Raw genomic sequence first — 27,332 nt, 5'->3', positions numbered from 1 at the left:
TGCCAGTGAAGACTGAGGCAAAGAAGTTGTTGAGTACCTCAGCCTCCTCCTCGTCTGTTGTTACCAGCTCGCCACTTGTGCTCATCAGAGGGGGCACGCTTTCCTTAACCTTCCTTTTCCGTTAATGTACCTATAGAAGCCCTTCTTATTCTTCTCATCCCTCGCCAGGTTCAGCTCCAGCCGAGCCTTGGCCTTGATGATCCCATCCTTACACAACCGGGCAGCGTCCCTGTACTCTTCCCAAGATACCAGTCCCTTCTTGCACTGCCTGTGCAATCTCTTCTTGCCCTTTAGTTTGACCCCCAGGTCACGGCCCAGCCATGTCGGCCTCTTCCCTTCCTTGCCCGATTTCCTGCACCTCGGTATCGAGAGCTCTTGTGCCCTATGGAAAGCGTCCTTGAAGACCTGCCAGCTCTGTTCTGGTCCCTTGTCCCCGAGGGCCATTTCCCAGGGGGTCCTGTTGATTAACTCCTTGAAGAGCTGGAATTTTGCTTTACTAAAATTTAGGGTCCTGACTCTGAGCAGCCTGGTCTGCTGGTGGCAGGGGGTTGGAACCAGATGATCTTTAAGGTCCCCTCCAACCCAAACCATTCTATGACGGGAGTGGGGGGCTGCTGCCACGGCCACCAGCAGGTCCCCCAGGCCCCATGGGGTGCCAGAGCAGCCCTGGTGCCTCCAGGGCCAGGTAGCCATCGCAGTGGCCCATCCCGGCCGAGGGCTGGAGGCGGGTGGCCCGGAGGGACCTTCCCTGCCCGCTCTCCCACAGGCCCTGGGCTATGGCCCGGGGTGCGCTGCCCCCCCAAACCCTGGCACGGGCTCTCTGGGGCGGCTGCTCCCTGATGGTTTCACAGTCTCCCGCACCAGCTCAGCCCTGGGTCGCTGTGGCAGCCATTGTGTGTCGACGTGACGTCACCGTTGCATCACAAACGTGGCCGTATGTATAGCGGGTTTCGGGGAGGCCCGTGCGTCACTTGGACGGCGCGCGAGCCAGCGGGCAAGAGAGCAGCTGGGCAAGCGTGTGGAAAGCACGTCAGAGATGGCAAAAAAAGCAAGCAGGAAGGTAGGAGCGGGGTGCTGGGGTGTCACCCCAACCTCCCCTCCCCTCAGGGGACCTCGCCGGGTTTGTGGGCCTGCCCACTGCACGTCCCCTCGTCACGCAGAAGCTCTGGAGATGCTGGCACTCCCTGGGCGAGATGGAGGAGTGGAAGCTGACGGTGCTGCTCTTCATCTCAAGCCTGAGCCTTTGGGGCCTCTGCACGCTCCTGCTGCCCTGCGTCCCCGCCTTGGTGACCATCCTGGGGCTGGGCATCTTCATGACCTGGTGTCCCAAGGTGGGGGTCCATCTCGGCATCACCCCAAACGCTCCCTGGGCAGGGGTGACCCGGGGCAGAGCCCATCCCCGGGGCGCTGGGGAGGGGCCCCATTTTGGGAGGGAGCACTGAACAGTGGCCAGTGCCCGCCCAGCCAGGTCCCTGCTCCGCAGCCACCGAGCCACCTCCGCTCGCGCACCGGGCTCGGGGCCCCTCCTGTCCCTCTAACTCCAGCGGCCCTTGCCAGGGTCCTTGTTCCCTGGGCAGGGGCCCTCCTGGCTGGGGGGAGACCCCCGGCACTAACCCGGGGCTGGCTTTCTGGGGGCAGGAGACCTCCGCGGGGAAGAGCTGCTGGAGGAGCAAGAGGGAGGACCCGATAGGTGAGCAGCCCCGTCCCAGAGCTGCCCCGGGCTCCGCAGCGGCTCCTGGCCGAGGGAGGCCATCGCAGCCGGAGCCCCCACCACGGCTGCCCTCGCTCACTCTCCCTCTGCCTCCTCCGCCAGGAGCCGCCGTCCCCTGGGAAGGCGTGGAGGGGTCTACAGAGAGCCTGAAGGCAGGGTAAGGAGGCAATGCCCTCTGCTGCCACCCGCGTCCCCCCTCCCACAGAGCCCACCCGCGGCCCCAGCGCTGGGCCCCAGCCCCTGGCCTGGGCTGGCCCTTCGCTCCTCGGCCTGGAAGGCGTCCGGCCCCTCGCTCTGCGCCTGCTGCCGCTGGGCTGGGCTTGCCCCGGGTCCCCAAGCCCTCCTGCCCCAGGGCACCCCAGAGCCGGCAGGGCTGGCTCCGGGGAGCTGGGGGACCACCCGGTCGGTCGGAAGGCGGAGAGGGGGTGCTGGGGCTATCCTGTCCCCAGCAGCCCCCACAGCCCAGCCGGGATTTCCCCCCGCAGGTGGGGGAAGCCCCATGCAGGAGGACGGTGGGGAAGCAACAGCGGCGGGGAAGCAGCCTCTGCAAGTGAGCTGCCCCGGGAGACAGGAGGCACGGGGCGAGGTGGAAATTTCAGCGCCGGCACCAGCTCAGGGCTCCTCAGGAACCAGCCCTCCATCGCCAACGTGGAGGAGCTCGCCAGATCCCTGACGGAGTCCCTGGACGTGTCCCAAATCTGCCTCGACCTGCTGGGAAAGCTGAAGGAAGCGCAGGCTAGCGGCACTCTAAGCCGGTGCGGAGCCATACGGAAAGAATACCCCGTCTGCCTGCAGTGCCCTCGCTGCCTCACGGGCAGCTGCCCGCACCGCAGCCAGCCCGCGGCAGAACAGGACCTGCCCGTGCTGGCCGCCATCCTCCGCACCGCGGACATCCTGGTGCATGAGGAGGACGTGCAGCTGGAAACGGGGCTGGGCTTTGAGCTGGCCATCGGCGGGGAGCCGGTCTACGTGTGGGAGATAACGCAGCGGCTCCCCGAAATAGCCCCCGAGAGGTGCTGCCAGCTCTGCAAGGCGCCTCTGCCCAGGAGCTCTGGGGCCAGCGAGAGCTCGCAGGCGTCGCTCCCCACCGCCGGGGCCTGGGGAGCAGCGGAGGGAGAGAAGAGACCGGCGCGGCAGGACGCAAGGGCTCCTCCGGCGAGGCGGACGCGCACAGACAGCGACGACACCAGCGGTGCCGACCTGCAGCCGGAGGGGCAGGAGGAGTCTGTCCCCACCGCGGTCCCCACCACAGACCCCACCGCGGTCCCCACGCAGCCCCTGCCCTCACGGGCAGAGCCCCCGTCTCCTACGATCCTGGACCGGCTGCGGAGAGCTGGGACGGAGCCCCTGCCCCGGGTGGGGTACAAGGCCCCGGGGTGGAAGGTCGCTCTGCAGCGCATCCGTCAGTCCTGGTCCAGACTGAAGAGCAGGGTGTGGAGGAGCATCGGGGACGACTGGGACTGGCTGTGGGCAGGAGAGAGCTCGGAACCCGAGGACACCACGGAAAGGGACGAGACGCTGCCCTTCAGCCTCCGCTTAAGGGTCCACGCGCTCTTCCACGCCACGGACATGGAGGCGTAAGGAGCCGCGGCAGGAAAAGGTGGGAGCGGGGGAGCGTGGGCAGGGGCAGCCCGGCAGGGGAGGACGGGGACGGGACTGGGCTGCCTCGTGCGTCCCTCAAAGCTGTGCTGCTCAGGAGGTGTTTGTGCAGGACGAGCCGCTGCCGTCTGGGAGCGTTGGGACGACGGCAAGAGATGCGAAGGACGGCCCGGGGCATGTGCAAGGCCAAGAGGAGCCCTCGAGCGCCTCGTGCTCTGCCTGGATGGAGCAAGGATCTGCCCGTCATCTCCGGAGGCCTCCAGCAGCAGAGAAGCCCAGAGAGCAGCCCTGAGCGCTCTCCCCAGGATCGCGAGACCTTGGCGGAGAACTCGGCGCTGAAACTAAGCCTGGATCAGAATAAAACAGCGGCATCGTTAAACCATGCCCCAGAGCTCTTTGTTTATTGCGTGACGGGGGGAGCAGGGCCCTCCAGGGCTACGAGGATGTCGGGGACAGTGGTGGCAGGGGGGACAGGCGCTGGGGCCGCTCTGTGCCTCGTCCCCACCCTGGGGGGGCTGCCGTGTCCCCAGCTGCTCCCCCCCAGGTCCCTGCTTCTCCCTCGTTTCCCAGCGTCCCTCCAACGAGCCTTTGGGGAGCGCTCCCACGGCTCCAGCGGTGCAGCCCCAGCTCTCGCTCCCCTTCCCCTGGGGCCGGGGGCTGAGCTCCCCGGGAGGGCACCCGCCATGGCCCCTGGGGGCAAAGGGCTCCGAGAGCCCCAGCCTGGGTGCCCCGCAGCAGCCAGCTGGGCACCTCTGCCAGCCCCAGTGAGGGATGCACAGCCTCGGGCTCAGCACCATTTCTCTGGGACTAAAGCCACGAATGGGACCCACAGAGGAGGAATCATAGAATCGTTTAGGTTGGAAAAGACCCTTAAGATCATCGAGTCCAACCGTTAACCCAGCACTGCCAAGGCCACCGCTAAACCATGTCCCTCAGCACCACATCTCCCCGGCTTTTAAATCCCCCCAGGGATGGGGACTCAGCCCCTGCCCCGGGCAGCCTGGGCCAGGCCCTGACAGCCCTTTGGGGGAAGGAGTTTTTCCCAATACCCAACCCAAACCTGCCCTGGCGCAGCTTGAGGCCGTTCCCTCTCCTCCTATCGCTTCTTTCTTGGGAGAAGAGACTGACCCCCCTCCGTGCCTGGGGAGATCATGGCACAGACCCTCCTAGCAGCTGTGCTAAGGCGCATGGAGGACAGGGAGGTGATTCGGGACAGCCAGCACGGCTTCACCAAGGGCAAGTCGGGCCCGACCGACCTGGTGGCCTTCTGTGGTGGAGTGACTGCATCAGTGGACAAGGGAAGAGCTACGGATATGTCCTGGTTTCAGCTGGGATAGAGTCAGTTTTCTTCTTAGTGGCTGGTATAGTGCTGTGCTTTGGATTTAGGATGAGAATAATGTTGATAACACACGGATGGTTTGGTCCTTGCTGAGCAGAGTTTACACCAGTCAAGGACTTCTCAGCTGCCCCTGCTCTGCCCGGTGCACAAGGAGCTGGGAGGGGGCACAGCCGGGGGGGCTGACCCAGGCTGGCCCAAGGGCTATGCCATACCCTATGGTGTCGTGCCCAGGATAGAAACTGGGGGAAGAAGGAGGAAGGGGGGGATCTTCGGAGCGATGGCATTCGTCTTCCCAAGTCACCGTTACGCGCGATGGAGCCCTGCTTTCCTGGGGATGGCTGAGCACCCGCCTGCCCATGGCAAGGAGGGAATGAATTCCTTGCTTTGCTTTGTTTGCGTGCACGGTTTTTGCTTTGCCTATTTAACTGTTCTAATTTACTTTACTTCAATTATTAAACTGTTCTTATCTCAACCCACGAGTTTTCTCCCTTTTACCCTTCTGGCTCTCTCCCCCATCCCACCAAGGGGGGAGTGAGCGAGCGGCTGGGGGGGCTTAGTTGCTGGCTGGGGTTAAACCACGACAAATATCTTCATCAGTGACACAGACAGCGGGATCGAGCGCACCCTCAGCAGGTTTGCAGGTGACACCAGGCTGAGGGGTGCAGTCGCCACGCCTGAGGGACGGGATGGCATCCAGAGGGACCTGGGCCGGCTGGAGAGGGGGGCCCCTGTGAGCCTCATGGGGCTCAACAAGGCCAAGGGCAAGGTCCTGCACCGGGGTCGGGGCAGCCCCCGGTGTCAGCACAGGCTGGGGGATGGAGGGGTGGAGAGCAGCCCTGCCGAGAAGGACTTGGGGGTGCTGGGGGATGGAAAGCCGGCCACGAGCCAGCAATGTGCGCCGGCCGCCCAGAAAGCCAAGCGTCTCCTGGGCTGCATCCCCCGCAGCGTGGGCAGCGGGGCGAGGGAGGGGATTCTGCCCCTCTGCCCCCTCTGGGGAGACCCCCCTGGAGCCCCGCGTCCAGCTCGGGGGTCCTCAGCACGGGAAGGACATGGAGCTGTGGGAGCGGGGCCAGGGGAGGCCACCAAAATGGTCAGAGGCTGGAGCAGCTCTGCTGTGGAGAAAGGCTGAGAGCTGGGGGTGCTCAGCCTGGAGAGGAGGCGGCTGCGGGCAGAGCTGATTGCGGCCTCTCCGTGCTTAACGGGGGCCTACAAGAAAGGGGGGGACAGGCTTTTTAGCAGGGCCTGCGGCGACAGGACACGGGGGAATGGTTTTAAACTGAAAGAGGGGAGATTCAGACTGGACAGAAGGGAGAAATTGTTTGTGCTGAGGGTGGTGAGGCACTGGCCCAGGTTGCCCAGAGCGGTGGGAGATGCCCCATCCCTGGCCACATTCAAGGCCAGGTTGGACGGGGCTCTGAGCACCCTGGTCTGGGTGAAGCTGTCCCTGCCCATGGCAGGGGTGGGACTGGGTGGCCTTTGGAGGTCCCTGCCCACCCAAACCCTTCTGTGACTCTGCGATTCCATGATCCCCTCGTCCACTGGCGGCCACCCTGCCACAGAAGGAGGCCGGGTCAGTCAGGCAGGACCTGCCTGTCACAACCCCCTCCTGCCTGGACCCGATCCCCTGCCCGTCCCGTGTGACGAGGAGGAGGCCCAGCCAGGACCAGCAGAGCACACAGGACCCCAGCCTCACCGCACAGAGCCCCCCCGTGACCACTTCTCGCCCGCAGTCCCTCGCCCTTGACCCCCCGTTTTGGCGGAGGACCGGTAGCTCCGCGCCCCGCCGCGCAGGCGCAGCAACGGTCGCGGCGTGAGGCGGGGAGGGGCAGCGCGCACGCGCCCAGCCGCCGTTGCCAGGCAACGCCCGGACGCTCCGCAGGCGCCGTAGCGGCCTGCGCCGGCGGGACGGGACGGGGCGGGATGCGGCGGGGAGCGGGGCCGGCGGCCTGGGGGGCTCCGGTCCCGGCCCTCAGCCACCCCGGCCCCGGCCCCGGCCCCGGCCCCGGCCCCGGCCCCGAGGAGCGCATCGCCGCCCGCCGCCGCCGCATCGCCGCCCGCCTGGATGCCAAGCGCCGGTGAGAAACGGGGCGCGTCCTGCCCCCCCCCCCCCCCCTCGCCCCCCGCCTCGGCCCGGCTGCGGTGACCGGTTGTCCCTGCATCCCAGTCAGGTCCAGGCCCCTCCCTGCCCCGAACCGGCACCTTCTCCCCAACCCCCGTGTCTGGTCGCAGATCATAGAATCACCGAATGGTTTGGGTGGGCAGGGACCTCCAAAGGCCACCCAGTCCCACCCCTGCCATGGGCAGGGACATCTTCACCCAGACCAGGGTGCTCAGAGCCCCGTCCAACCTGGCCTTGAATGTGGCCAGGGATGGGGCATCTCCCACCGCTCTGGGCAACCTGGGCCAGTGCCTCACCACCCTCAGCACAAACAATTTCTCCCTTCTGTCCAGTCTGAATCTCCCCTCTTTCAGTTTAAAACCATTCCCCCGTGTCCTGTCACCGCAGGCCCTGCTAAAAAGCCTGTCCCCCCCTTTCTTGTAGGCCCCCGTTAAGCACGGAGAGGCCGCAATCAGCTCTGCCCGCAGCCTCCTCCTCCCCAGGCTGAGCACCCCCAGCTCTCAGCCTTTCTCCACAGCAGAGCTGCTCCAGCCTCTGACCATTTCGGTGGCCTCCCCTGGCCCCGCTCCCACAGCTCCATGTCCTTCCCGTGCTGAGGACCCCCGAGCTGGACGCGGGGCTCCAGGGGGTCTCCCCAGAGGGGGCAGAGGGGCAGAATCCCCTCCCTCGCCCCGCTGCCCACGCTGCGGGGGATGCAGCCCAGGAGACGCTTGGCTTTCTGGGCGGCCAGCGCACGTTGCCGGCTCGTGGCCGGCTTTCCATCCCCCAGCACCCCCAAGTCCCTCTCGGCAGGGCTGCTCTCCACCCCTCCATCCCCCAGCCTGTGCTGACACCGGGGGCTGCCCCGACCCCGGTGCAGGACCTTGCATCTGACGCAGATGATCTCCTCTTCCCCAAACTGGCGCTGGGGTTGGTGCCCCCACCCCCAAACCAGTGCCAGCTCCTTTCTCCCCAGACAGGTTCCCAGTCCTGACCCCCACCCAGCACCAGTGCAGGCTCACAGACCCTCCCCGGGGCTCAGAACATCCCCTGCCCGATGCCGGCACCGGGGCCTGGACCCCCCGGGAGCTGGCAGGGGGCAGGGACCCCCTGGCCTTCACGAGACCTGGGGCCTTGGCTCAGGGACCACCCTGGTCCTGAACCCATCGGAGATGTTCCCCACTCCCTGGCCAAATGGCCGGAGGGCAGGGACCACCTCCCAGCTCGGCCCAAAGCCAAGGACATCCCTGTCCTGTCCCCAGCCCAGCACCAGGGTGGCAATACCCCCTTCCCCAGGACATCGCCCTGCCACGGACCCTCTGCCCCCTGGGCAAAACCAGTGGTCTCCTGGATCAGGCCCATGGTGTTCCCGAAGCTGGGGCTCACCGGCAATGGGATGCAGCGTTCCCCAAAGCAGGGCTGAACTGGGGGCCTCTCCCAAGCCCTAGGAGCCCCTCCGGGCTGGGTGGGATCAGGCCACGAAGCGGCAGCACCCTGCCACCCTCCTCTGAGCTGGGGCTGGGGCAGGGTCCCGCCTTCCCCCAGCCTGGGGAAAACCGTGGCAGGGACCACCGTCTCCTCTCTGGAGCGAGAGTAAACCACAACAAGGTGCCTGGGGATCCCGTTACCAAACCGTGCCTAGGTCGGTAACGTCCACTCCCACCCAAACAGGCTTGTTTTCTCCTCCCTGATCCCAGAGCCTTCCCTTTAGGTTAGACTGATCCCGAGGAATTAGCGTGGGATCGGTGCCCACCCTGAAATGGCTCCAGACAGACGCTGGCTGCCTTCATGGCCGAGCGAGGGTCCCCCCCAGCCGCCCAAGGGCTGCCCCCAGCCAGCCTCTGCCCGCTGCCCTCCTCCCCCGGGGAAGCAAACAGGTGCTGAGCCCCCCAGCCCTGGGCTGCGCTCCCAGCTCCAGAAAGGGAAGCCTGGACCCCCTTTTCCCTCAGAGAGGCTGTCCCACCCTTTCCTGCCCCTTTTCTGTATCTGTGGGGACCTCCTGGCCTGGGACTAAACCGGCCGAGGGGAAGAGAGAGCGCAGTGTGCTGTGCTGAACCCTGCGGTCCGGGCTGGGATCCCAGCTCCAAGGCCATCTCCGAGTATTAGGCAGACGGTGTGGTGCAAAATGTTCTCTCTTTTCCCCTTTTCTGGCCAGGGAGGCCCTTGGAGAAGATGCGGAGCTGAAGGTGGCTGAGGAGGAGGAAGAGCAGAGAAGGAGCCATGAGCAGATTGAGGAGAGCAGGCAGGTGCGGCCGTAGGACAGGAAAGTCCTCTCGGGTCCCTGACCTCCAGACGTTTGGCTTTACCCTCCTTTGAGCTTTTTGTGGTGCTTAGTGTCACACAGCAGCATTTCTGTGAGAAGGAGGAGGGACAGAAGCTCCTCAGGACTGGCTGGGGGTGATTCCTGGGCTGGATCCTGGGGATATGATTTCCCTGTGACAAACGGCCCATGGATTGGAAGGATCTGGGACTGAGGCCGTGCATCCAAACCCCAACCCAAGCCCCCAGCCCCATCCGCACCCGCAGGGGAAGCAAAAGAAGGCGGTGCTCTGAGCACATTCCTCTTGGTGCTGATGGCCTGCAGGGCTTCCCAGGAGAGGGAGGACCCATGGGTGCCTTGCGGCCCTTGCAGTGCTCATCAAACCCTGCCATCGCATGGGAGGACGGGGTTTATGGGTCCACATGGCCACCTCGGCGTGGGGATAGGAGCCAGACCCTGGACAGGCACAGCGGGAGTTGCTCCAGTGTCCCTTCCTCCAGAGCTCAGGTCTCCGGGTGCGAGACGTGTCCCACCTACTTCACAGAGGCTGGCCAAGCTGCTCTTCGATGGCACGCAGATGGTGACCAATATCCAGGTGGCTGCTGACTTGAGGGAGACGCAGAGGAGGGCAGAGGAGGCAGAGCTGAAGCTGCGGAGGTAAGAGACTGCTTGGTGGCTCGGCGCTGCTGGGAAGGAGCAGTGCAGGTGTTGGGGTAGCTTTCGGCAGGCATCCTAACCCTGCTCACCCAGGAACGCTTAGCAGTTGGGGCAACACTGAATTTATGTTCAAAAGGAAAATTTAGGCACAGAAAGAGCCTCCAGGTCCCAGCTGGATCTTTACAGAGCTCTGCAGGTCAAGGCTGGTGGCTTCCCCAGGTGGCACTGCAGTTCTACAGACCATCTGGGTACCAGTCTCCTCCAGACCCATCACATCTTCAGCTCCAGGGTGGGAGCAGTTGGTTCCCAGTTTGTCACCAGGAGTCTGTACCATGTATACTTGTGGTCTCCTTGCTTGGGAAGCACAGGCACAGCTGCCCTTGCTTCTGGCTTGCTGAGTAGCTCTCCTGAGCCTGGAGGTGCCACCATGGTGGAGAACATGCCACCCTGTGCTACGAGGTGGCTCAGTAAATGGCCTCTTTCCAGAGGTTGCCCTCCGGTCATGGAGGCAGGGGCAGTTATTAGCCATCCCATGGGAATGTGCTGGGACAGCCACACCGGGCTGTGTGTGACGAGCGGGAAGAACGTGAGGCTGGGCTCGTTTGGGAAATTGGATGTTAAGGTCTTCGCAGTGAGAGTGGTCAGATGCTGGGTCCCTGATGTTGTAGAGAGCTTCCTCCTTGGCGATACTCAGCACACGCCTGGGCAAGGCCCTGCACAACCTGCTCTGGCATTGAAGTTAATCCTGCTGTGACCAGGAGCCGGTGATTTCCCGAAGCCCGCCCAGCCTCGATTATTCCCTGATCCTCTCCGTGTGCCTTCCTGGGCAAAGCTGTCCTGCTTCACCGGAGGAGCTGGGCGCTCTCCAATGGCTCCTCCAGCCCTGTCCCCAGGACTTGGAGATCAGCTAGGAAACACCGAGTCCTGGCTCCTACTGCCTTTGGAGGGCACTGCAGGAACGTTTTCTGGGAGGCTGGCTGTAGCAAGACCCTTGTCCCTTGCTCAGGTGGTTTCCCAGTAGGAATCCCACTCAGGAACCAGGTGCTGTGTCCAGAAACTGCTGGTGGAGCAGGTTTGGGGGTGGCAAAGGTGGCGGCTGCTGTTCAGCCTGAGCCAAGGGCCATCCCCACAGCGCCTTGGATGGTGCCTGTGTTTGGAAGAGGAAAGAGTTTTGTAATATGGACACGGAACCACGTCTGAAGCGCTTGCTGCCCTGCCCCAGCTCCCCGCTTCCCACATGCTCCTTACTGCCCGCAGGGTGGAGAAGCTGGAGGATGAAGCCAAGTCAAGCACGCAAAAGTTTGAGGAGATCAGCTCCAAGTGGGCCTTGGCCAAGGAGATGAGGATCCCGCAGGAGCTGTGGCAGCTGCTGAACCAGCAGCAGCAGTGGTGCGCGCTGCTTCTGGAGGAGAAGAACGAGCTCATCGATGACCTGCAGCAGGTAGCGTGGGGACCAGGCAGGGCCAGGAAGGATGGGGGGGTTCAGGCTCTGGAGGATGCTGTTCTAAAGCAACAGTCATCCCTGTCTGCCTCTTATCATAGAATCACAGAATCGTTAAGGCTGGAAAAGACCCTTAAGATCATCGAGTCCAACCGTTAACCCAGCACTGCCAAGCCCCCCACTAAACCATGTCCCTCAGCACCACATCTCCCCGGCTTTTAGATCCCCCCAGGGATGGGGACTCAGCCCCTGCCCTGGGCAGCCTGGGCCAGGGCCTGGCAGCCCTTTGGGGGAAGAAGTTTTTCCCCATACCCAACCCAACCCTGCCCTGGCGCAGCTTGAGGCCGTTCCCTCTCGTCCCATCGCTTGTTCCTGGGGAGCAGAGACCGACCCCCCCGGCTCCAGCCTCCTTTCAGGCCGTTGCAGAGAGCGATGAGGGCTCCCCTCAGCCTCCTCTTCTCCAGGCTGAGCCCCCCCAGCTCCCCCAGCCGCTCCTCCCCAGCCTTGTGCTCCAGCCCCTGCCCCAGCCTCGCTGCCCTGCTCTGGCCACGCTCCAGCCCCTCCATGGCCGCCTTGGGGTGAGGGGCCCAGTCATCCCTCTGTCGGGATCTTCAGTTCCCCAGTACGTTGCAGGGATCCATGTGGTATCAGTTAATCCGGGTCAAAACTGTGCCAGGAGCTGCAGTGCCAGTGTCCCAGCGTGGACGATGAGATCGGGTGCCCTGGCACTGTTCCGTGTCCGAGGACAGACACACAGGACACTGGTAGCAGTAAAACAAACTGCCAGGTCCCAGATTGCACAGTAAAAAAAGGCAAATGAGCAGAGAGGGGGAGCGGTTTTGTAGAAGACAGAAAGCCTGGCCCACAGCAGGTTCCCCGGCCCCCGGAGAAGGAGCGGTGTGTCTGCAGGCAGGTCACCTCCCGCTCCATCTCGCCGGGGCCTTTTGGCAGCGATGATCTGTCTCTTCCCGTCTTCCCTCCTTCTTGACTTTCTGGCTCTTTGCTCTCATCACTTCTCCTTTGGAAAAGGCAGCATCTGGGTCTCACCCTCTCAGTTAGCCCCTGAGGATTCCTGGTCAAATACTTCTCTCTGATTTCAGCATCTCCTCTCCTCCTCCAGGAGCTGAAAAACAAAGACGAGCAATACGTGCAGGCCATTAAGAAGCAGTCGGATGAGATCCACCTGCTTTTGGAGAGAATGGAAGAACAGATCAGGACCATGCTGAAAACTTACCGTCACAAACTCCTGCAGATTGAGGTAACCAGTTCACACGGTGGAGGAAGAGTCCGATGAGAAAACCTGCAGCCACTTGCTTCTCCTCCATATCTACAGCAAAGAGGCCTCAGGCTCGTTGCACTGGCTGGGTTGACTCCTGTCCAGAGCAGCGGGGCTGATGTCTTGGTGAAGGAGGCTGAAATCTGGCCGAGCAAGAGCACAGAATGGTGCTGAGTGCTGAGGGGCTGGTTTGTACCATGCTGTGAATGACTCTGCTTCAGCGCAGAGCGACTCAGTAGCATGGGAAAGCTGTTGCTGTTTGATGGCTGATTGTTCATCTCTCTAAAAGCCAGAAGGGACCACTGGGGTTCCTTAGCCTTCCCTTCTGCAGAGCGTGAAGTCCCACCTCGCGCATCAAACCTGCATTTGTTGCTGAGCGAGGGCATCCCTCCCCCTTGAACATCTTCCCAGGTGAAATCAGGTGGCTGAAATCAGCCCGAGCTCCACTGTTAATCATCAAGCAATGATTTCCAGTGAACTCGCGGAGCTACCCACCGCCACGAGCGTCCCTCCCAGCTCTGGGTGGCTGATAGCAGTGGTCCCCATGGGGTCGTGGTTGGAGCGGGGTCCTGGCGTGGAGAGGAGAGGTCAGGCCAGCGTGTGTTCATCCGACAGGGCCACCAGTCTGCAGCCAGTCCTCTGCTGGAGGCTGCCGGCCTGGGCGGGTGTAAAGTTGGCAACGAGTGGTGCCAACATGATGGTGAAGGGCTCTGTCTCCTTCACAGAAAGCTTTTGAGCTCGAACGGCGAGAGCTGCTGGACAACAACAGGAAGAAGTGGGAGGAAGCCATCCAAGCCCACAACGCACGGGAGGTAAGGTACATGTGGAATTTAGAATCATGGAATCGTTTAGGTTGGAAAAGATCATTGAGTCCAACCGTTAACCCAGCACTGCCAAGCCCCCCACTAAACCATGTCCCTCAGCACCACATCTCCCCGGCTTTTCAATCCCCCCAGGGATGGGGACTCAGCCCCTGCCCTGGGCAGCCTGGGCCAGGCCCTGACAGCCCTTTGGGGGAAGAAGTTTTTCCCAATGCCCAACCCAACCCTGCCCTGGCGCAGCTTGAGGCCGTTCCCTCTCGTCCCATCGCTTGTTCCTGGGGAGCAGAGACCGACCCCCCCGGCTCCAGCCTCCTTTCAGGCCGTTGCAGAGAGCGATGAGGGCTCCCCTCAGCCTCCTCTTCTCCAGGCTGAGCCCCCCCAGCTCCCCCAGCCGCTCCTCCCCAGCCTTGTGCTCCAGCCCCTGCCCCAGCCTCGCTGCCCTGCTCTGGCCACGCTCCAGCCCCTCCGTGGCCACCTTGGGGTGAGGGACCAAAGACTGCCAGGACCAGCGCTGCTCTCCGGCACTGGGCTGCCTTGAAAGACAGGCGTGCACGAAGGCAGCTGGTTCCTCAGGAGCGTGGGGGGCAAAGGGGCAGTTTTTCAGCTCTGCAGGGGAATTATCCGTGCATGACCTTGCTTTGGGCTAGCCGAAGGAGCTGTGATCGTGGGTGGAAGCTGCCACCACTGATGGATGACGTTCTCCTTTTGCCCGTAGCTGGAATACCTGCATGCCCGTATGAGGAAGGTGGAAGAGTTTGAGAAACAGTTGAATCAGCTGCGGGCGGAGGATGAGGAGGAGTATAACAGCATGAAGATCCAGCTGGAGAACGATGTGCAGGTACAGAAAAGGCTGGCGTGTGCCCCGTGGGGAGGCAGTGGAGCAGATCTCCCTGGGCTTTTCTGTGTGTGCCTGGCTCTGCGGGGCAGCCAGACGGTGTGAAAGCTGCAGCTGGTATCGGGCCATCTCAGCTCTTCGGCCTGCACGGTCCAGCCCTGTGTCAACAGGGGATGGAGCTGTTGTTGTCTCCTCTCCGTGGGTCCTCCACCAGCGTGTCCATCGGCCCTTGGCTCTCAGAGGTCTGTAGCACATGAACTGTAGCTCTAGGACGTGTGAAGCACCCGGGAAGGTCGAGGGGTTGGCTGCTTCTGGCATCTTGCTTGGTAGGAGGATCAAATAGTGTGAGTATCCTGACACCAGATCACTTCAGATCAGCCTCATTTGTTCCTTTGTTGGGGTCCTTGTCCTAGGAGGGGTGAGCTTTTTTCTCTGACACCTAGCCGCACACCCGTGATTTCTCCCATGCCCACAAAGTCCACTTGGCGTGAGAGCTGGCATCGGTTTGCCCTTCCCCAGGTAGGAGGGCATGCAGTGGGAGAGCACGGCCCTGGCCCGCCGCCGCCTGAAGAAGCACCAGGCGCTCTCACTGCAGATCCAAACCTCGTAGCCGTGGCTTCCCCGAGACACAGAGACCTTCCAATCCACTGCATTCTCCATGAGCAGCCGTGTCGACAAAGCAGCGCACCTGTGGCTCTCCGCAGTCCTGCCGGTCCCCTGGACCGCAGCGCCGGCGTTGGTCCTAAGGCCGTCAGGTTTGGCTTAGCCCAGCATCGCTCAGCCTCCTCTGCTCAGCAGGGCGCCCTGCCACCGCTGACACCTTCCCTGCCGCTCGTCCTGCGTCGCTTCCCGGGCTGCACGCTGCGTTTGGACCTTAGAAAGCCTCATTGTTTGTCCCATGGGATGTCCTCCTAGGAAGCCCAGGGAAATACGGGCTAGGGCCGATGCCTGGAATGTCTTGCACGACTTCAGGTGAAATATTACTGTTGCGAGGTCCCTGTCAGCCTGAAAGGGCACATCCAGGGAGGGCAGTCCTGCCTTTGCGGTTTCTTCGCCCTCGTATTGATAACCTGGAAGGCGACACAGAGTGCGTGACGTTCGCAGGCGGCTCTGAGCCATTTGGGGAGGGAGGCAGCAGCGTGCTGGAGATGTGGGTTCGCAGACGGCGACGTGGGGCTGGTGTAAAAATGCATCTGCTGCCTTCAGCTGTAGTTGTGGGAGGGTTTCTATGTAAGGCAGGGGAGGTAATTATTCCTCTCTACTTTATACCTACGTGTCCTGGTCCAGGTTTGGCAAGACGCTTGGGAACAGGGGAGAGAGTCGAGAACAGCCCAAGTAGATGAATGCCCCCTAAGAAAAGGTTGAAAGGCTGGGGCTGCTTAGAGCAGGGAAGAGATTTCTGCAGGGAGGTGATAAATCTACAAAAATGCACAATTCTGTATGACGGAGAATGATTTCTTCTCTGCGTCCACTGTAGATGCAAGAAAAAATCGTGGGGCTGAGGTTTGGTAGGGAAGATTTCAATTGGCGTTCAGATTTAGGGTTGAAATGTCGAGCTAGGAAAGCCTAGAAATGGCAAGGGCTTGGTTGAGGGTTGGCTAGAGTGGCTGTGCCCTTGGTTTGCTGCTCTTTGACGCCGGGTTTTAGGAACAGCTTAAATCGACTTCTGCTGGGGCTGGTTTGGTGAAGTTGTTGCCCCTGCGGGGCAGAGGGATGAAGCAGATCTGGTTCCCTTTAGCACTGCCCTCGTGTAACTCTCTATAGCACAAACTACGCCCTTCCACTTCAGCGAGAATAAGAAAAAGAGAAGTTGGAAACACCTATTTTCCTGATTAACCTGTGATGATGTTGTCCTGAGGGATCTCTGAAACAGGAGCTTAGCCAAGACCTAACGATGAAGCCTGTGGTTCGGGGGTTATTGAGTACTCCCCAGTTTCGCTAGATGGGAATCAGCATTTTAAATATGGGGTTTGGGCCATGGCTTTCCCCCATCTGCTGTCAGGAGAAGCTCCCTCGGCCCTGCTGGGATTTCCCTCCGTCTTTTCTTTGGTCAGGCTTTGCTCCTAGCCGGGTGGGACTGCTTCTGGGTGCCTTCCCAGGCTGTTTGTGCACTCCCGGTGGTACGCAGGGCTGCCCAGGAGAGCTCCGAGCCAGCTAACCCGGGTACCAGCGCCCACAGCACGCCCCAGCCCCTGATGGAGACCCCGCTGGGTCTCTGCTGTGCAGACGGCTGGGCACAACCGAGCCCGGGGCTGATGCCGTGACCTGGGGCCATGCAGCAGCTTCATTCCAATCGCTTCCTATCACAGAAGAAGTCTTTAGAGGCCTCCCCAGCAAAGCGCTGTATGATGAGATTTTTCACTATTGGATTTATGCTCCTCTTGCACATGGAAAACACTTATATACCAATGAATTAAACCATGCCGGGCCCAGCCACTGCCTCTCACCCATCCACGCGGTCGCGCTGCCTGCTCCTGGAGCTTCCGCGCCACCGTGTCCCCCTGAGCTCTCTTCCAAATGAGCTGCAGGGCTGGCAGAGAGCAGCCGTCGTCGGCAGGGTGTGATGGCTCCCAGCCCAGCCCAGCAGCCCCAGGAGACTGGGGCGATCGGCCCGGCAAGCGGCTCTTCCTTTCCATCAGCTGTCGAGCAGACGGGGCGCTGGGAAGCGGAGAGATGTCTCCGTTGCAGATGTCTCCTCCGTTGTAGCTGTGGAGCAAAGGGGAGAACTCGCTGCCTCCCCGCTGTCCCCCAGGCTGTGCAGCGAGGTGCTGCCATCACAAACGCTAAATTTCTTTGTTTTGTTCTGGTTTCCTTGAAAACCTGGAGTTTGTGCGGTTACCCCTCCTGCGTGTCCCTTCCTCCAGCTCGCCAAGCAACTTCTGAGCCTCGTGGTTAATTCAGAGGCGTGCAGTTCCTAAAACCGACATGAAAATCGGCAGCTAGGTTGAGGAGAGAGGCCCAAATGAGTGCCCCACTGAGTCGAAGTTGGGTACAACTTCAGCCCCTTCTCCCTTCCCCAGACGCGGCCCCGTAGCATGTACTTATGGACACCCAGCATCTCCAGCACTCGCCCACGAGTGATGCCGCGTGGCCAGGGCTTAGCTGGGGGCATGTGCATGGGAAGGTGGGATTGGGAGATGCAGGATCAGTAGGATCCAGGCTTCAGTGTGGTCTTTGCTCATGGCAGGCCTTGTTTTCGTGTTTTTTGAAATGCCAGAACCTGGAGAGGCAGCTCCAGCAGATGAAAGCCATCTATCAGCTGAACCAGGAGAAGCTGGAGTACAACCTCCAGGTGCTGAAGAAGCAGGACGAGGAGAACACCATCCTCAGATCCCAGCAGAAGAGGAAGCTCAACCGGTAAAAATCCATCCCTGGAAGATGGGCTCTGCTTTACCTGCCATCATCTCCCACATACCATTTTTTGAGGAGCCCATCACCCAGCACACGCCAACGAGCTCTGTCCCAGCCCATCGCTGGGTTAGCCCAGGGCAGGACTGTCCCCAGAGCACTTTGAAGACGTTGGCTACGGCCAACCTGTGTAGTCCCTAGCAGATGAGGAGCCCCAAGTCCCAAAGCCTTCAGACAAGCTGGGTATGCCCGAAGGCGCCTCTTCGGGGATGCCCAGCTTTGCTGTCCCTCCCCAGGCTCCACAGCTTGCTCAATAACCTGAGAACAAAACTGGCCAAACAAGAGAAGCAGCTGCGAGAGGAGAACCAGAGCCTGGCAGCCGACTGCGAGCGCATCGCGGGGCAGTGCAAGGAGGTGCAGAGGAGGATGAGGTGGGGTGTGCGCGGGCAGCCGCCCGTGAGGAGGCCTCGGAGCACCCAAGTGAGGTGCGGGGGGAGCTGACTCGTCGTTTCGGGACACGGAGCCCCCTTCCATGGGCCATCTCCCTTCTGCGCAGGCACTTTGCTGTCAGCGACGCCGAGAAGTTCACGGAGGTCTGGCTTATGAACGAGGAGGAAGCCAAAGAGCTGATGAGGAAAGCCCTCGACGCAGATCGCATCATTCACACCCAGCAACTGGGGCTGCCCTGGGAAGAGCCTCATTACTGGTTCCTGAACAACGTCGGCCCCCTCGGGCGTTACAAGGCGAAGAGGATGGCGACCGAGCTGGCTGCGGAGGTGCTGGCAGGTGGGATGCACAGTGCCCTCGTTGCCCTCGTGGCACTGGGAGACCCTCACCTTCCTCCATGACAGCCCCTGCTGTCCCCCCTGTCCTTGCCATTGCAAGGTGGCATCTTACAGGGGTGACGCTGCGAGCCCAGGCAGGGGCTGTCCCCAGCCCTGAGCTGGCTCGTGCCGAGCCAGCTTGGGGATCTTTGCACCGTGCTTTTGCCCAGTACTCCCAGTTCCAGACAAGCTGCCCAGCTCGTATCCCAAGACCTTTGTGTGCTTTCCAGGTCGCAGGGAACAATTGTGATTTCCCTGGTGACTCCTGCAGTGATGTGACCGCGGGGCACAGTCAAGGCACAAAGGCTTTCGCTCACCCTTCTTCCTCCATGTTTCAGAGAGCAGCTCTGGAGGACGGGAGGAGGAAGAGAGAGAGAAGAAGGAACAAGCGGGTAGTGGAGAAGGAGGACAAGAAAACACGGCGAAGGTTGAGGATAGAGTCACACCTCTGCGAAATATCTCCAAGAAGACTGCCAAGAGGATCCTGGAGCTCGTGAGCGACGAGTCGGTGCGTGACGATGGAGCACATGCCTTGATCAGGGAGCAGGCGTGCTGTCCCCTGGTTGCTCCAGCTTGTACGGGATCTCTTCCGAGCTCCACGTCTTGGGGTGAAGGTTTCTGCATGGCACTGCCTTGCTGTGCCAAGCAGCCTGTTGTCCGAGAGCTGCCCCAGGGGCCGGGAGAGGACCTCCAGCTCTTTCCGCGCTGTGTGGCACATATACGACGCTGATAAATGGTATTGGCAGGCACAGCCCCGTTGCCCAAATCCACAACTCCCCAGGCCAGAATAAGCACAGGCAAAGCTGCTGATGCTCCAGGCTGTTCCCCGTCTCTGGGGACAGTCAGCAAGAGCTTCGGACCATGAGATCCTTTTGGCAGCACCGTGCTGATGCCTCTGTCTTCCCTGTCCCCGAGCCTCCTGGCCCTGCCAGCCTCACGCTGCCCAGCCGCTGCCCACCCTGCCTGCTCAGCCTGCCGTCGCGGCCATAGCGTGGCATGGGCTGGCTTCTGGGCAGGGCCGGAGACGCTCGCTATTTCTCTGCACCCTCTTCTCTGCCTGTCTCCCCAGGGTTTCCTCATTGAGAGCAAGCTGCTGAGGCCCCTGGACGCGCTGGGGAGGCACGAGCGCACCCTCATGAAGCTCGACTCCATCTTTGCGGTGAGTTGGGGCTTGGCCCGTCAGGGGCCGCAGGGAAGGCTGGCGGTCACCAGGGAAAGCTCTCTGCCCCGTGGAGGTGTGGCGTAGGGCTGAGCCGCCCTGGGGGGGTCCGGCTGGGCTGCTGGGGGGGCTCTGAGGGATGCTAACCTGGTTCCTCTGCTCCCCAGGCCCTCGAGATCGACAGCGAGGATGACCTGTACCAGCTGGTGGGTTTTTTCCTGAAGTACAAAGCCCAGGAGGTGGCTGGCAGCCAGGTGGGACCACGGGGACAGCAGTGGGGAGAGCCCCGCAGAGCCAGGGCTCCAGGACAGGGGGAGCTGAACATCTCCGGGAAGGCAGAGAGCGTGGTGACCCTGAAATGCTTCCCTGTGACCACACAAGGGAGGTGGACATGGCTGAGGGGTTGTAATCTTCTGCCGTGGCCGAACAGAGCCTCTCGCACGTGAATTTTTGCCCCAGCTCCCTATATTTGCCAAGGGAGAGGGCTGCGGGCGGCTGGAAGCTCCCGGGGGAAGGTGGCTCTTGGGGAGGAGGAGGTGGTGGAAGGCACAGCCCCCAGCTTGCTGTCCTTCCCTCCAGAGCCAGGGCAGCCCAGGTGGAGAAGACGGCACGGATCCGGCTGAGGACAGAGAGGACGGGGGATGCGGTGCCCAGAGGGACGAGCTCAAATCCCCTCGGAGCTCGCTGGGCTCCCTTCCATCTGTGTACATCCACGCTGATGACGTCCTAAAGATCCTGAAAGCATTTGTGCGGGATTTTGACAAGCTGAGGTAGGAGCAGGGGCAGATCGGAGCTGTTGTGACCGGGAGGGAGCCAGGCTGGGGCACAGGGGGGCTGTGGGGGGTGCAGGCAGGGCTGGGGGTGCCTGCATCGCCCTGGCTGGAGCAAGAGCTTCCCCTGCCTGCCCTGCAAGATGACGGAGGGGTGGGGAGGGTCCCGCGGGGCCAGGGGGTACAGACAGTGCCCGAGCGAGGGACGGCTGGGGACAACAAGGCAGGAGATGACCAGGAGCCCGGGGAGGGAAGCAAAGCCATGGGGCAGGCCGGTGCCAGCTGTGGGGTCGTGCTCATTCGTGTGACGATGGCGATGGCGGCTCAGCGCAGCTGAGGGATCTGGGGCTATTCCTCAGCCGTGAAGAGCTGAGCCCCGGGGGCTTTGCCCTCTGTCCCCAGGGAGAAGGATGGATCAGCAAAGGAGGTGCCACAGGTACGGGACAGCTCCGAGGATGGGGAGTACTGGGAAGCCCTGGCACACGTTATCCCTGAGCCGACGTTGAAACTGTGGGATGCGTTGGCGGTGGCACTGGAGGAATATTAGTGAGTGCCTGGCAGCGCTGCTGGGGACGGGGCGGGCTGGTGGCTCGGCTCGGGGAACCGCGGCGGGGCTGGCACCGACTGGCCGCGTCAACCCTCTGCCCTCCTTGCCCAGCGAGGTCCTCACGCGCAGGGCCGGCCTGCTCGCCGAAGCGGCCGTCCTGCAGCAGCAGAACTCGGAGCTGTACCTGCTGCTGGAGGCGTACGTCAGCTCCGGGGTGAGCGCGGCCTCCTCCTCCCCTGCAGCCCGGGGACACCCCACCACCGCTCCCAGACACGGGGGCCGCTGCCCGGAGCCCATCGCTGGCCGGCTCAGGGTGCTTCTCCCCGCAGGTGAACAGCGAGTTGCTCTCCCCTCCCACGCAGCGGATGGATCCGAAGCTGCCCTGCCCCGGGAAAGCGCAGTGAGCGCCCAGGGCCAGGGCACGGCTTTGCGCTGCCCCGAGCTGAAGCTGTGTCCGGAGCCGGGGATTCCTGGCAGGGGCTAATAAACCCTTCCCAAACCCAACCCCGGGCCGTGAGCGTGCGTCTGGCCTGCGGGGAGCACCCCTCTCGCCTCTGAAGATGCCGGGGAGCCGCAGCCGAGCAACCCCCCCATCCAGGGGATGCGCGGTGCAAAGCCGCGTGCTCTGCGTCCTCCCTTCCCTCCGCGGAGCCGAAGCCAGGCAGGAGCCTTCGCCTCCCGCCGGTCAGCAGCCCCGCCGTCCCTGGGCCTCCCGGCTTTGGGAGACCCCACTTTTCTTTACCTGATTTTACACCTTCTTCCCCACTTTTTGCTGCCCCAACACCTTTTCTCCCCCCGGACTCCTCCCAAACAACCCACCCCCAATTCCTTTTCCCCCATCAGTCCCAGTGCTGCTACATCGGGACCTAAATTCTCCATTTCCAGGGCAATATCAGCCCAAAGCGGTGCCAGCGGCAGAGCTGTCTCCAGGAGGGCCGTGTCGCAGCCGTGACTCCCTCCCACCCCTCTGGTTCACACCAGTTATAGCTCGTTCCCAGTACAGCCTTCCTGGTCGGCTTTATCTTTAGCCTTGACTCCCCTGCCTAACGCTAACGCGGCGCGAGCAGCTTCTCATACCAGAGCAGAATAACACCTTTTTTATTTTTTTTTGTTCTCACTGGATATCTGTGCCCTTGAAGAGTTTTCACTTTGCTCCCGGTCCCCATCAGGGGATCCGGCCAGCTTCGAGGGCCAGTGATCCCGTGGGACGGCTTGCTCCCCAGGGCTACGGCGGGATCCACAGGGCAGGAATGGGAACCAGACGGCGGGGCCCGAGGGGGTGGGAGGCAGGGCGAGGGTTTTGGGGCAGGGACTGGCACGCTGCCCGGGACAAGGGAGCGGCAGATGCCACCCAGCACATCTCGACTCGCTCCGCCACGCTCCCGGCACCACCGAGGCGCCAGCTCCTGGAGTCAGGGGATATCCGGAGAACCCTGGACCGAGCAGCCTCCAGCTGCTGTAATGGCAGAGGGGGGCAAGCCGGTGGGTGTCAGCGGTCCCAGCCCCGTACCCGGGGGGTCCAGGAGAGCCCCAAACCCCTCACGCCCCCGCGGGACCAGCACGCGGCGGGGGTCCCGAGGCGGTGACGATGCCCCCCAGCAGCAGCAGGAGGGCTGCAGGCCGGGGGGGCCGGGCCGGCAGAGCCCCCGGAGCGGGGCCGGGGGGGGCGGTGGGGCCGTGCCCGGGCGAGGGCCCTCCCCGGCGGCCGCAGCCCGGCCCCCGCCCCGCCCCGCTCCGCCCCTCCGGGCGCCCCGGCCGCCGCCGGCCCCGGCCCAGCCGCGGCCCCGGGATGCTGCCGGCGCCCGCCCGGGCCTCCCACCGCCCGTCGCGGCGGAGGGGCCGCTGCAAGCGCTGCCACTCGGCCTCGGCGAGGTACGAACCGACCCCCCCGAGTCGGGACCCGGGTGCACGGCGCTGGGCACCCCCCGTGTACGCGGAGCGCCGGGGGTCGGGCACCGGGGCTGCCCCGGGGGTGGGGGTCCCTGTCCAAGCCCCAGGCGTGGGGGTCCCGGTCCGGGCACCGGGGCTGCCCCGGCGGTGGGGGTCCGGGCACCGGGGGTGAGGGTCCGGGTCCGGGGCTGCCCGGGGGTGGGGGTCCCGGTCCGGGTACTGGGAGTGAGGGTGCCGGTCCGGGCACCGGGGCAGCCCCGGGGGTGGGGGTCCCGGTCCGGGTACTGGGGGTGAGGGTCCGGGTCCGGGCACCGGGGCAGCCCCGGGGGTGGGGGTCCCGGTCCGGGTACCGGGGCAGCCCCGGGGGTGGGGGTCCTGGTCCGGGTACTGGGAGTGAGGGTGCCGGTCCGGGCACCGGGGCAGCCCCGGGGGTGGGGGTCCGGGCACCGGGGGTGAGGGTCCGGGGCCGGGCAGCGGGGGAGAGCACCGGGCTCCGGGCAGCGGGGCTGGGGGCCGGGAGCAGGGCGAGCCCCGCGCAGGGTCCGGTCGCCCCCGGCCCCATCCCGGCGCGGTGGCCGGAGCCCGCCCGCCCTTGGCGGCTACCAGTGGCCCGGGGCGGTGTCACTCAGGCGGGAGCTGCGGGGTGAGTCACCGGCAGGAAACCGGTTGCATCAGGAACGGGACTGGTTTTCCAACTGGGGCTCTGGAAAACCCCGCTCTGGCCTCCCTCCCTCCATCCCCTCTCTCCCCAGCCCCATGGAGAAGGGAGCCAGCCCCTCGGCCAGCACCTCGGTGGCCTTGGCCTCGTCCTCCACGGCCACCTTCAAAGAGGAGCTGCTGTGCCCCATCTGCTACGAACCCTTCCGGGAAGCCGTGACGCTTTGTTGCGGCCACAACTTCTGCAAGGGCTGCGTGAGTCGTTCCTGGGAGCACCGGCAACACGTCTGCCCCGTCTGCAAGGAGACCTCCTCCTTCGACGACCTTCGCATCAACCACACCCTCAACAACCTGGTGGAGAAGATCCTCAAGGAGGAAGGGCAGCGGCAGGGCCAGGCGGCCGTCCTCTGCCCCCTGCATCACGAGGAAGCCAAGCTTTTCTGCCTGGAGGACAAGGAGTTGACCTGCTTCATCTGCCAGAGCTCCAAGCAGCACGAAGGGCACAAGATGCGACCGGTGCAAGAGACGGCGGCGGATTTCAGGGTGAGGGATGCTTCGGGAAAAGGGGGGGGACCGATGGCACGGAGAGGCACCCCTACACCTGGAGGGGTGCAGCCCGCGCACGCCCTACCGCCAACTTGCCAGCGCACGGCTTTGGCTCGTGCGTGGCGTGGTTGTACCCACCGGCGTGCCGGGATGAAAGGCGAAGCGGCCACGCTGCGAGGGTGGATCCCCGCGGGAGTGCCCTGCCGCATCGCTGCCCGACGCTCTCCCTGCCTAATAATTACCCGGTGCCACCCCGTCCCCCGGGGCACAGCCGTTTGCCCCGCGGTAAAGGGCAGCGGGGCGATGCTCCCAGGGGTTTGGCCTGGTCCCCGCGTTTCCTTGGCTCCTTCATCCTCCGCCAGGCTTGGCTGGATCCGGCCACGCTGGTTTTTGCAGCAGTGCTTCGGGGCTGGGAGCGTGCTTGGGATGAGGGTTGCACAATTCCCCCAGCCGGGGAGGGATGCGGGATGGGGAGGCAGCCCCGAGCCCCGCGGGGCAGGACGGGCCATGGCTGCACCAGGACGACGAGGAGGAGGAGGAGGAGACCGGCTCCGGCCGGCAGCCGGGCATCGTGCCAGGAGCTGCCGTGTTTCCCGGCCGGGAAGCAGCCGCTGCCGCCCTGACTCAGCCTGCGGGGACGAGCCAGATTTCAAATGTCGCGGGGCGGCCATGGGGCTGCTGTTTCACAAGGCTTGGCGGGCTGCCGGTGGGACCGAGCCTCCCTGGGAGCGGGGCAGCGGCTGCCTGCAGCGCCGGGACAGGCCGGGACTTGACGGTGCCTCAGCAGAAGGGCTTAAAAACAGGGGGGAGGATTCGCCACGGAGCAAAGCTCCTCTGCCTCGCTGCTTCGGGGCAGCGTGTTTGCACGGCCCCGCGCGGAGCTGACCCCGTGCAGCGCCGGCAGACCTCGGCCGCAGCAGGGTAAAGGGTGGATTGAGCAAGGATCCTGCTTAACCTCGTCCTACTGGGTTTGGGGCTCTTGTCTTTCCGCATTGGAAACCTTGGGCGTAGGTTTGCGAGGGTCCTGAAGGCGTCTCCTCCCCGCAGGCCAAGCTGAAGAACATGGAGACCTCCCTGCGGGATAAGGTGACGGATTTCGGGGCCGTGCATCGCTCCTACGAATCCATCTCCAAACACAACCAGGTGCGTGGTCCCTCCTGGCAGGGAGGCGATGGGCCTGATCCTGACGCGCGTGCACGTGCATGCACGCGTGTGCACACGTATGTACGTGCCCCGGGTGGAAATGCGGCTGGCTGTGGGGTGGGAGCGTTGCGCCCGTCCTGGGCTGCTCCATCCCTGAGGGAGGAGGGATTGGGAATTGGGGACCGGGGTGCTGGGGCTGTGCCTGCCGTGGCAGCAGGGCCATTGATTTTGGGAGGGCGGCGTGGTCCCGGTGGGAGCTCAGCGAGTCCCCAAGCACTGGAGCTGGTTGGAGGGCTCTGGGGGAGCGTTTCTGGGGGGAGCCCGGGGGAGGTGGGGGCTCCGAAGGGAGGTGGTGACGTCCCCACGCGGGGCAGGTGGAGGCGACGCGGCTGGAGGAGCGGATCAGGAGGGAGTTCGAGAAGCTGCACGAGTTCCTGCGGGGCGAGGAGAAGGCGCTGCTGGCCCAGCTGCAGGAGGAGACGCGGCGCAAGCACAGCCTCATCGAGGGCAAGATGAAGCGGTTGGCCAAGGAGAGCCAGGCCCTGCTCAACGAAACCCGCCAGCTCCAGGCGGACCTCAAGGAGGATGACTACACCTTCCTCATGGTAAAACCCTGCCAGGGTGCTGCCCCGTGCCCTGCGGGGTGTCACCCTCGCCGTGGCACCCTCCTGCCTCTGCCGGGGTGCGAGCAGGGCGCTGGGTGATCCTTTGGGTGTTTGCAAGCCCCCGTGACCCCTTACAAGTGAGGGGCTGATGCCCGGTGTCTCCTTCTCTTTCAGACCCACAAGAACCGCAAGCGCAGGTAAGTCCCGGTCCCCGCCGTGTCCCCTGCCCGGTGACACAGGGGTGACACCTCCCTGGGGTCCGAACGGGGTCTCCCGCCTGGCTCCAGAGTGAGGTCTCTGCCCTGAGCGAGTTCCCGTACCTGCATCTCCCCTCCGGGTCTGGGTGCTCGGGCAGAAGAAGGTGCTGGGGGGTCCCTAAGGGCAGGCAGCACCCTTGGGTGCCTCCGGGCAGGATGGGGGAGCACGCAGGCAGCCACAAAGCAGCATTGCAGGTCTTAGGAGAAGCATTAAAACCCTGATATTCGGGGGGGGGGGATTTGGTGCTTGGACCCTCCTGGGGTCATTCACCACCCTCCTGGGGTGAGGGCAAGGTTTGGGAGATGCGGGGTGCTGGTGGGGAAGCCCCTGCCAAAACACAGGGTGCAAGGAGACGCGGCCCGGTCCCTTCCTCCATCCCTGCCCCATCTCCAGGATCGCCTGCACGGCCGAGGAGCCGGAGGCCGTGGCCTCGGGGATGCTCCTTGACGTCGCCAAGTATCTGGGCTCGCTGCAATACAACGTGTGGAAGAAGATGCTGGACATCATCACCGTAGGTGAGGCGCTGGGTGCCCCCCAAAGGGTGGCTGTCCCAGGGCTAAAGCAGCCTTTGCGTGAGGCAACCCAGGGGTGGAGAGAAGGAGCATGGAGCAGCCATGCCTGCGGCTGATGGGCCTGGGGAAGGGGGTTGGAGAGCGTAAAGGGTGCTCTGGGGCACTTGCACCCCAAAAGGGAAGCCCTGGAGGGTGCGTTTCTCCATGGTGAGCTGGGTTAGGAAAGGATGGATGGGTGGATGGATGGATGGATACCTGCAGGGCTGTGGTCCCCCCATAAGCTCAGCCCTGCAGCGCGCCGGGCTCCTAACGTGCATATCCCCACCCCAGTCCCCTTCAGCTTCGACCCCAACTCCGCAGCGGGCTGCCTCTCGGTGTCCGAGGACCTCACCAGCGTCACCAACGGGGGCTACGAGCTGCTGGTGGAGAAGAACCCCGAGCGCTTCACCTTGGCCCCCTGCATCCTGGGCTCCCACGGCTTCTCCACCGGCTTCCACACCTGGGAGGTGGACCTGGGTGGCATCATGAACTGGCGGGTGGGGGTGGCCCGGCCACGCGGTGGCACCCAGTGGACCTTCCACCACGACGCTCGCTCCGGTTTCTGGTATATCTACCGCCTGCTCGGGAAGGATGGCGAGATGTGCCGAGCATCCAACACGGCGCGTTCGGAGGTGGCACTGGGCGACCTGAGACGGATCCGGGTGGAGCTGGACTGCGACGAAGGGGAACTCTCCTTCTACAACGCCGACTGCAAGACCCACATCTACACCTTCCACGAGAATTTCGGCGGCACCGTCTTCCCCTATTTCTACGTGGGGGCCACGCCGTTGGGCGCACTGCCCGAGGCGCTCCGCATCTGTCCCCTCCGGGTCCGTGTCCACGAGGATGTCCCGGTCTAGTGGCCACCATCCCCTGCCGCCGCTGCCTCTACCTGCATTTGGGGTTCTCCAGATGCTTTTTCAGCTTTCCTTAAATTCTTTCCCCCCTCCCTTTTTTTTTTTTTTTCATGTATGCACTGCCTCTTTTTTTATCATGA

General features: G+C 63.5%; 2 protein-coding genes across 2 annotated transcripts; both read left to right on the top strand.

Annotated features, from left to right (window-relative positions):
- Positions 1-1,193: 1,193 nt before the first annotated feature.
- DRC1 (dynein regulatory complex subunit 1) lies at positions 1,194-21,089 on the top strand (the record flags this gene model as incomplete). Its single annotated transcript, XM_082305513.1, has 21 exons — positions 1,194-1,331; positions 1,639-1,690; positions 1,814-1,868; positions 2,197-3,288; positions 6,623-6,724; positions 8,903-8,993; positions 9,552-9,664; positions 10,922-11,105; positions 12,226-12,363; positions 13,107-13,193; positions 13,918-14,040; positions 17,255-17,394; positions 17,682-17,816; positions 17,942-18,171; positions 18,548-18,717; positions 19,279-19,368; positions 19,536-19,622; positions 19,948-20,138; positions 20,541-20,684; positions 20,797-20,899; positions 21,015-21,089. 21 exons carry the CDS (start codon positions 1,194-1,196, stop codon positions 21,087-21,089), a joined length of 3,540 nt encoding a protein of 1,179 aa, XP_082161639.1.
- Positions 21,090-22,443: 1,354 nt separating this feature from the next.
- TRIM35 (tripartite motif containing 35) lies at positions 22,444-27,332 on the top strand. Its single transcript, XM_082308020.1, has 7 exons — positions 22,444-22,557; positions 23,328-23,775; positions 24,826-24,921; positions 25,296-25,526; positions 25,701-25,723; positions 26,178-26,299; positions 26,627-27,332. The coding sequence occupies exons 1-7, from the start codon at positions 22,475-22,477 to the stop codon at positions 27,193-27,195; spliced, it is 1,572 nt and encodes a 523-aa protein (XP_082164146.1). The 5' UTR covers positions 22,444-22,474; the 3' UTR covers positions 27,196-27,332.

The sequence above is a fragment of the Platalea leucorodia genome, assembly GCF_965183815.1.
Source record: "Platalea leucorodia genome assembly, chromosome: 3".
Taxonomy (NCBI): domain Eukaryota; kingdom Metazoa; phylum Chordata; class Aves; order Pelecaniformes; family Threskiornithidae; genus Platalea; species Platalea leucorodia.
The sequence above is the reverse complement of the archived record's forward strand: the minus strand, read 5'-3'. Positions and strand labels throughout refer to the sequence as shown.

Excerpts from the sequence above, each read along its gene's own strand:
- TRIM35 (XM_082308020.1), top strand. The coding sequence starts at position 22,475 with ATGCTGCCGGCGCCCGCCCGGGCCTCCCACCGCCCGTCGCGGCGGAGG. Across the intron at positions 25,724-26,177 it reads CACAAGAACCGCAAGCGCAG|GATCGCCTGCACGGCCGAGG; the intron begins GTAAGTCCCGGT and ends CCCCATCTCCAG. Across the intron at positions 26,300-26,626 it reads GCTGGACATCATCACCGTAG|TCCCCTTCAGCTTCGACCCC; the intron begins GTGAGGCGCTGG and ends TCCCCACCCCAG.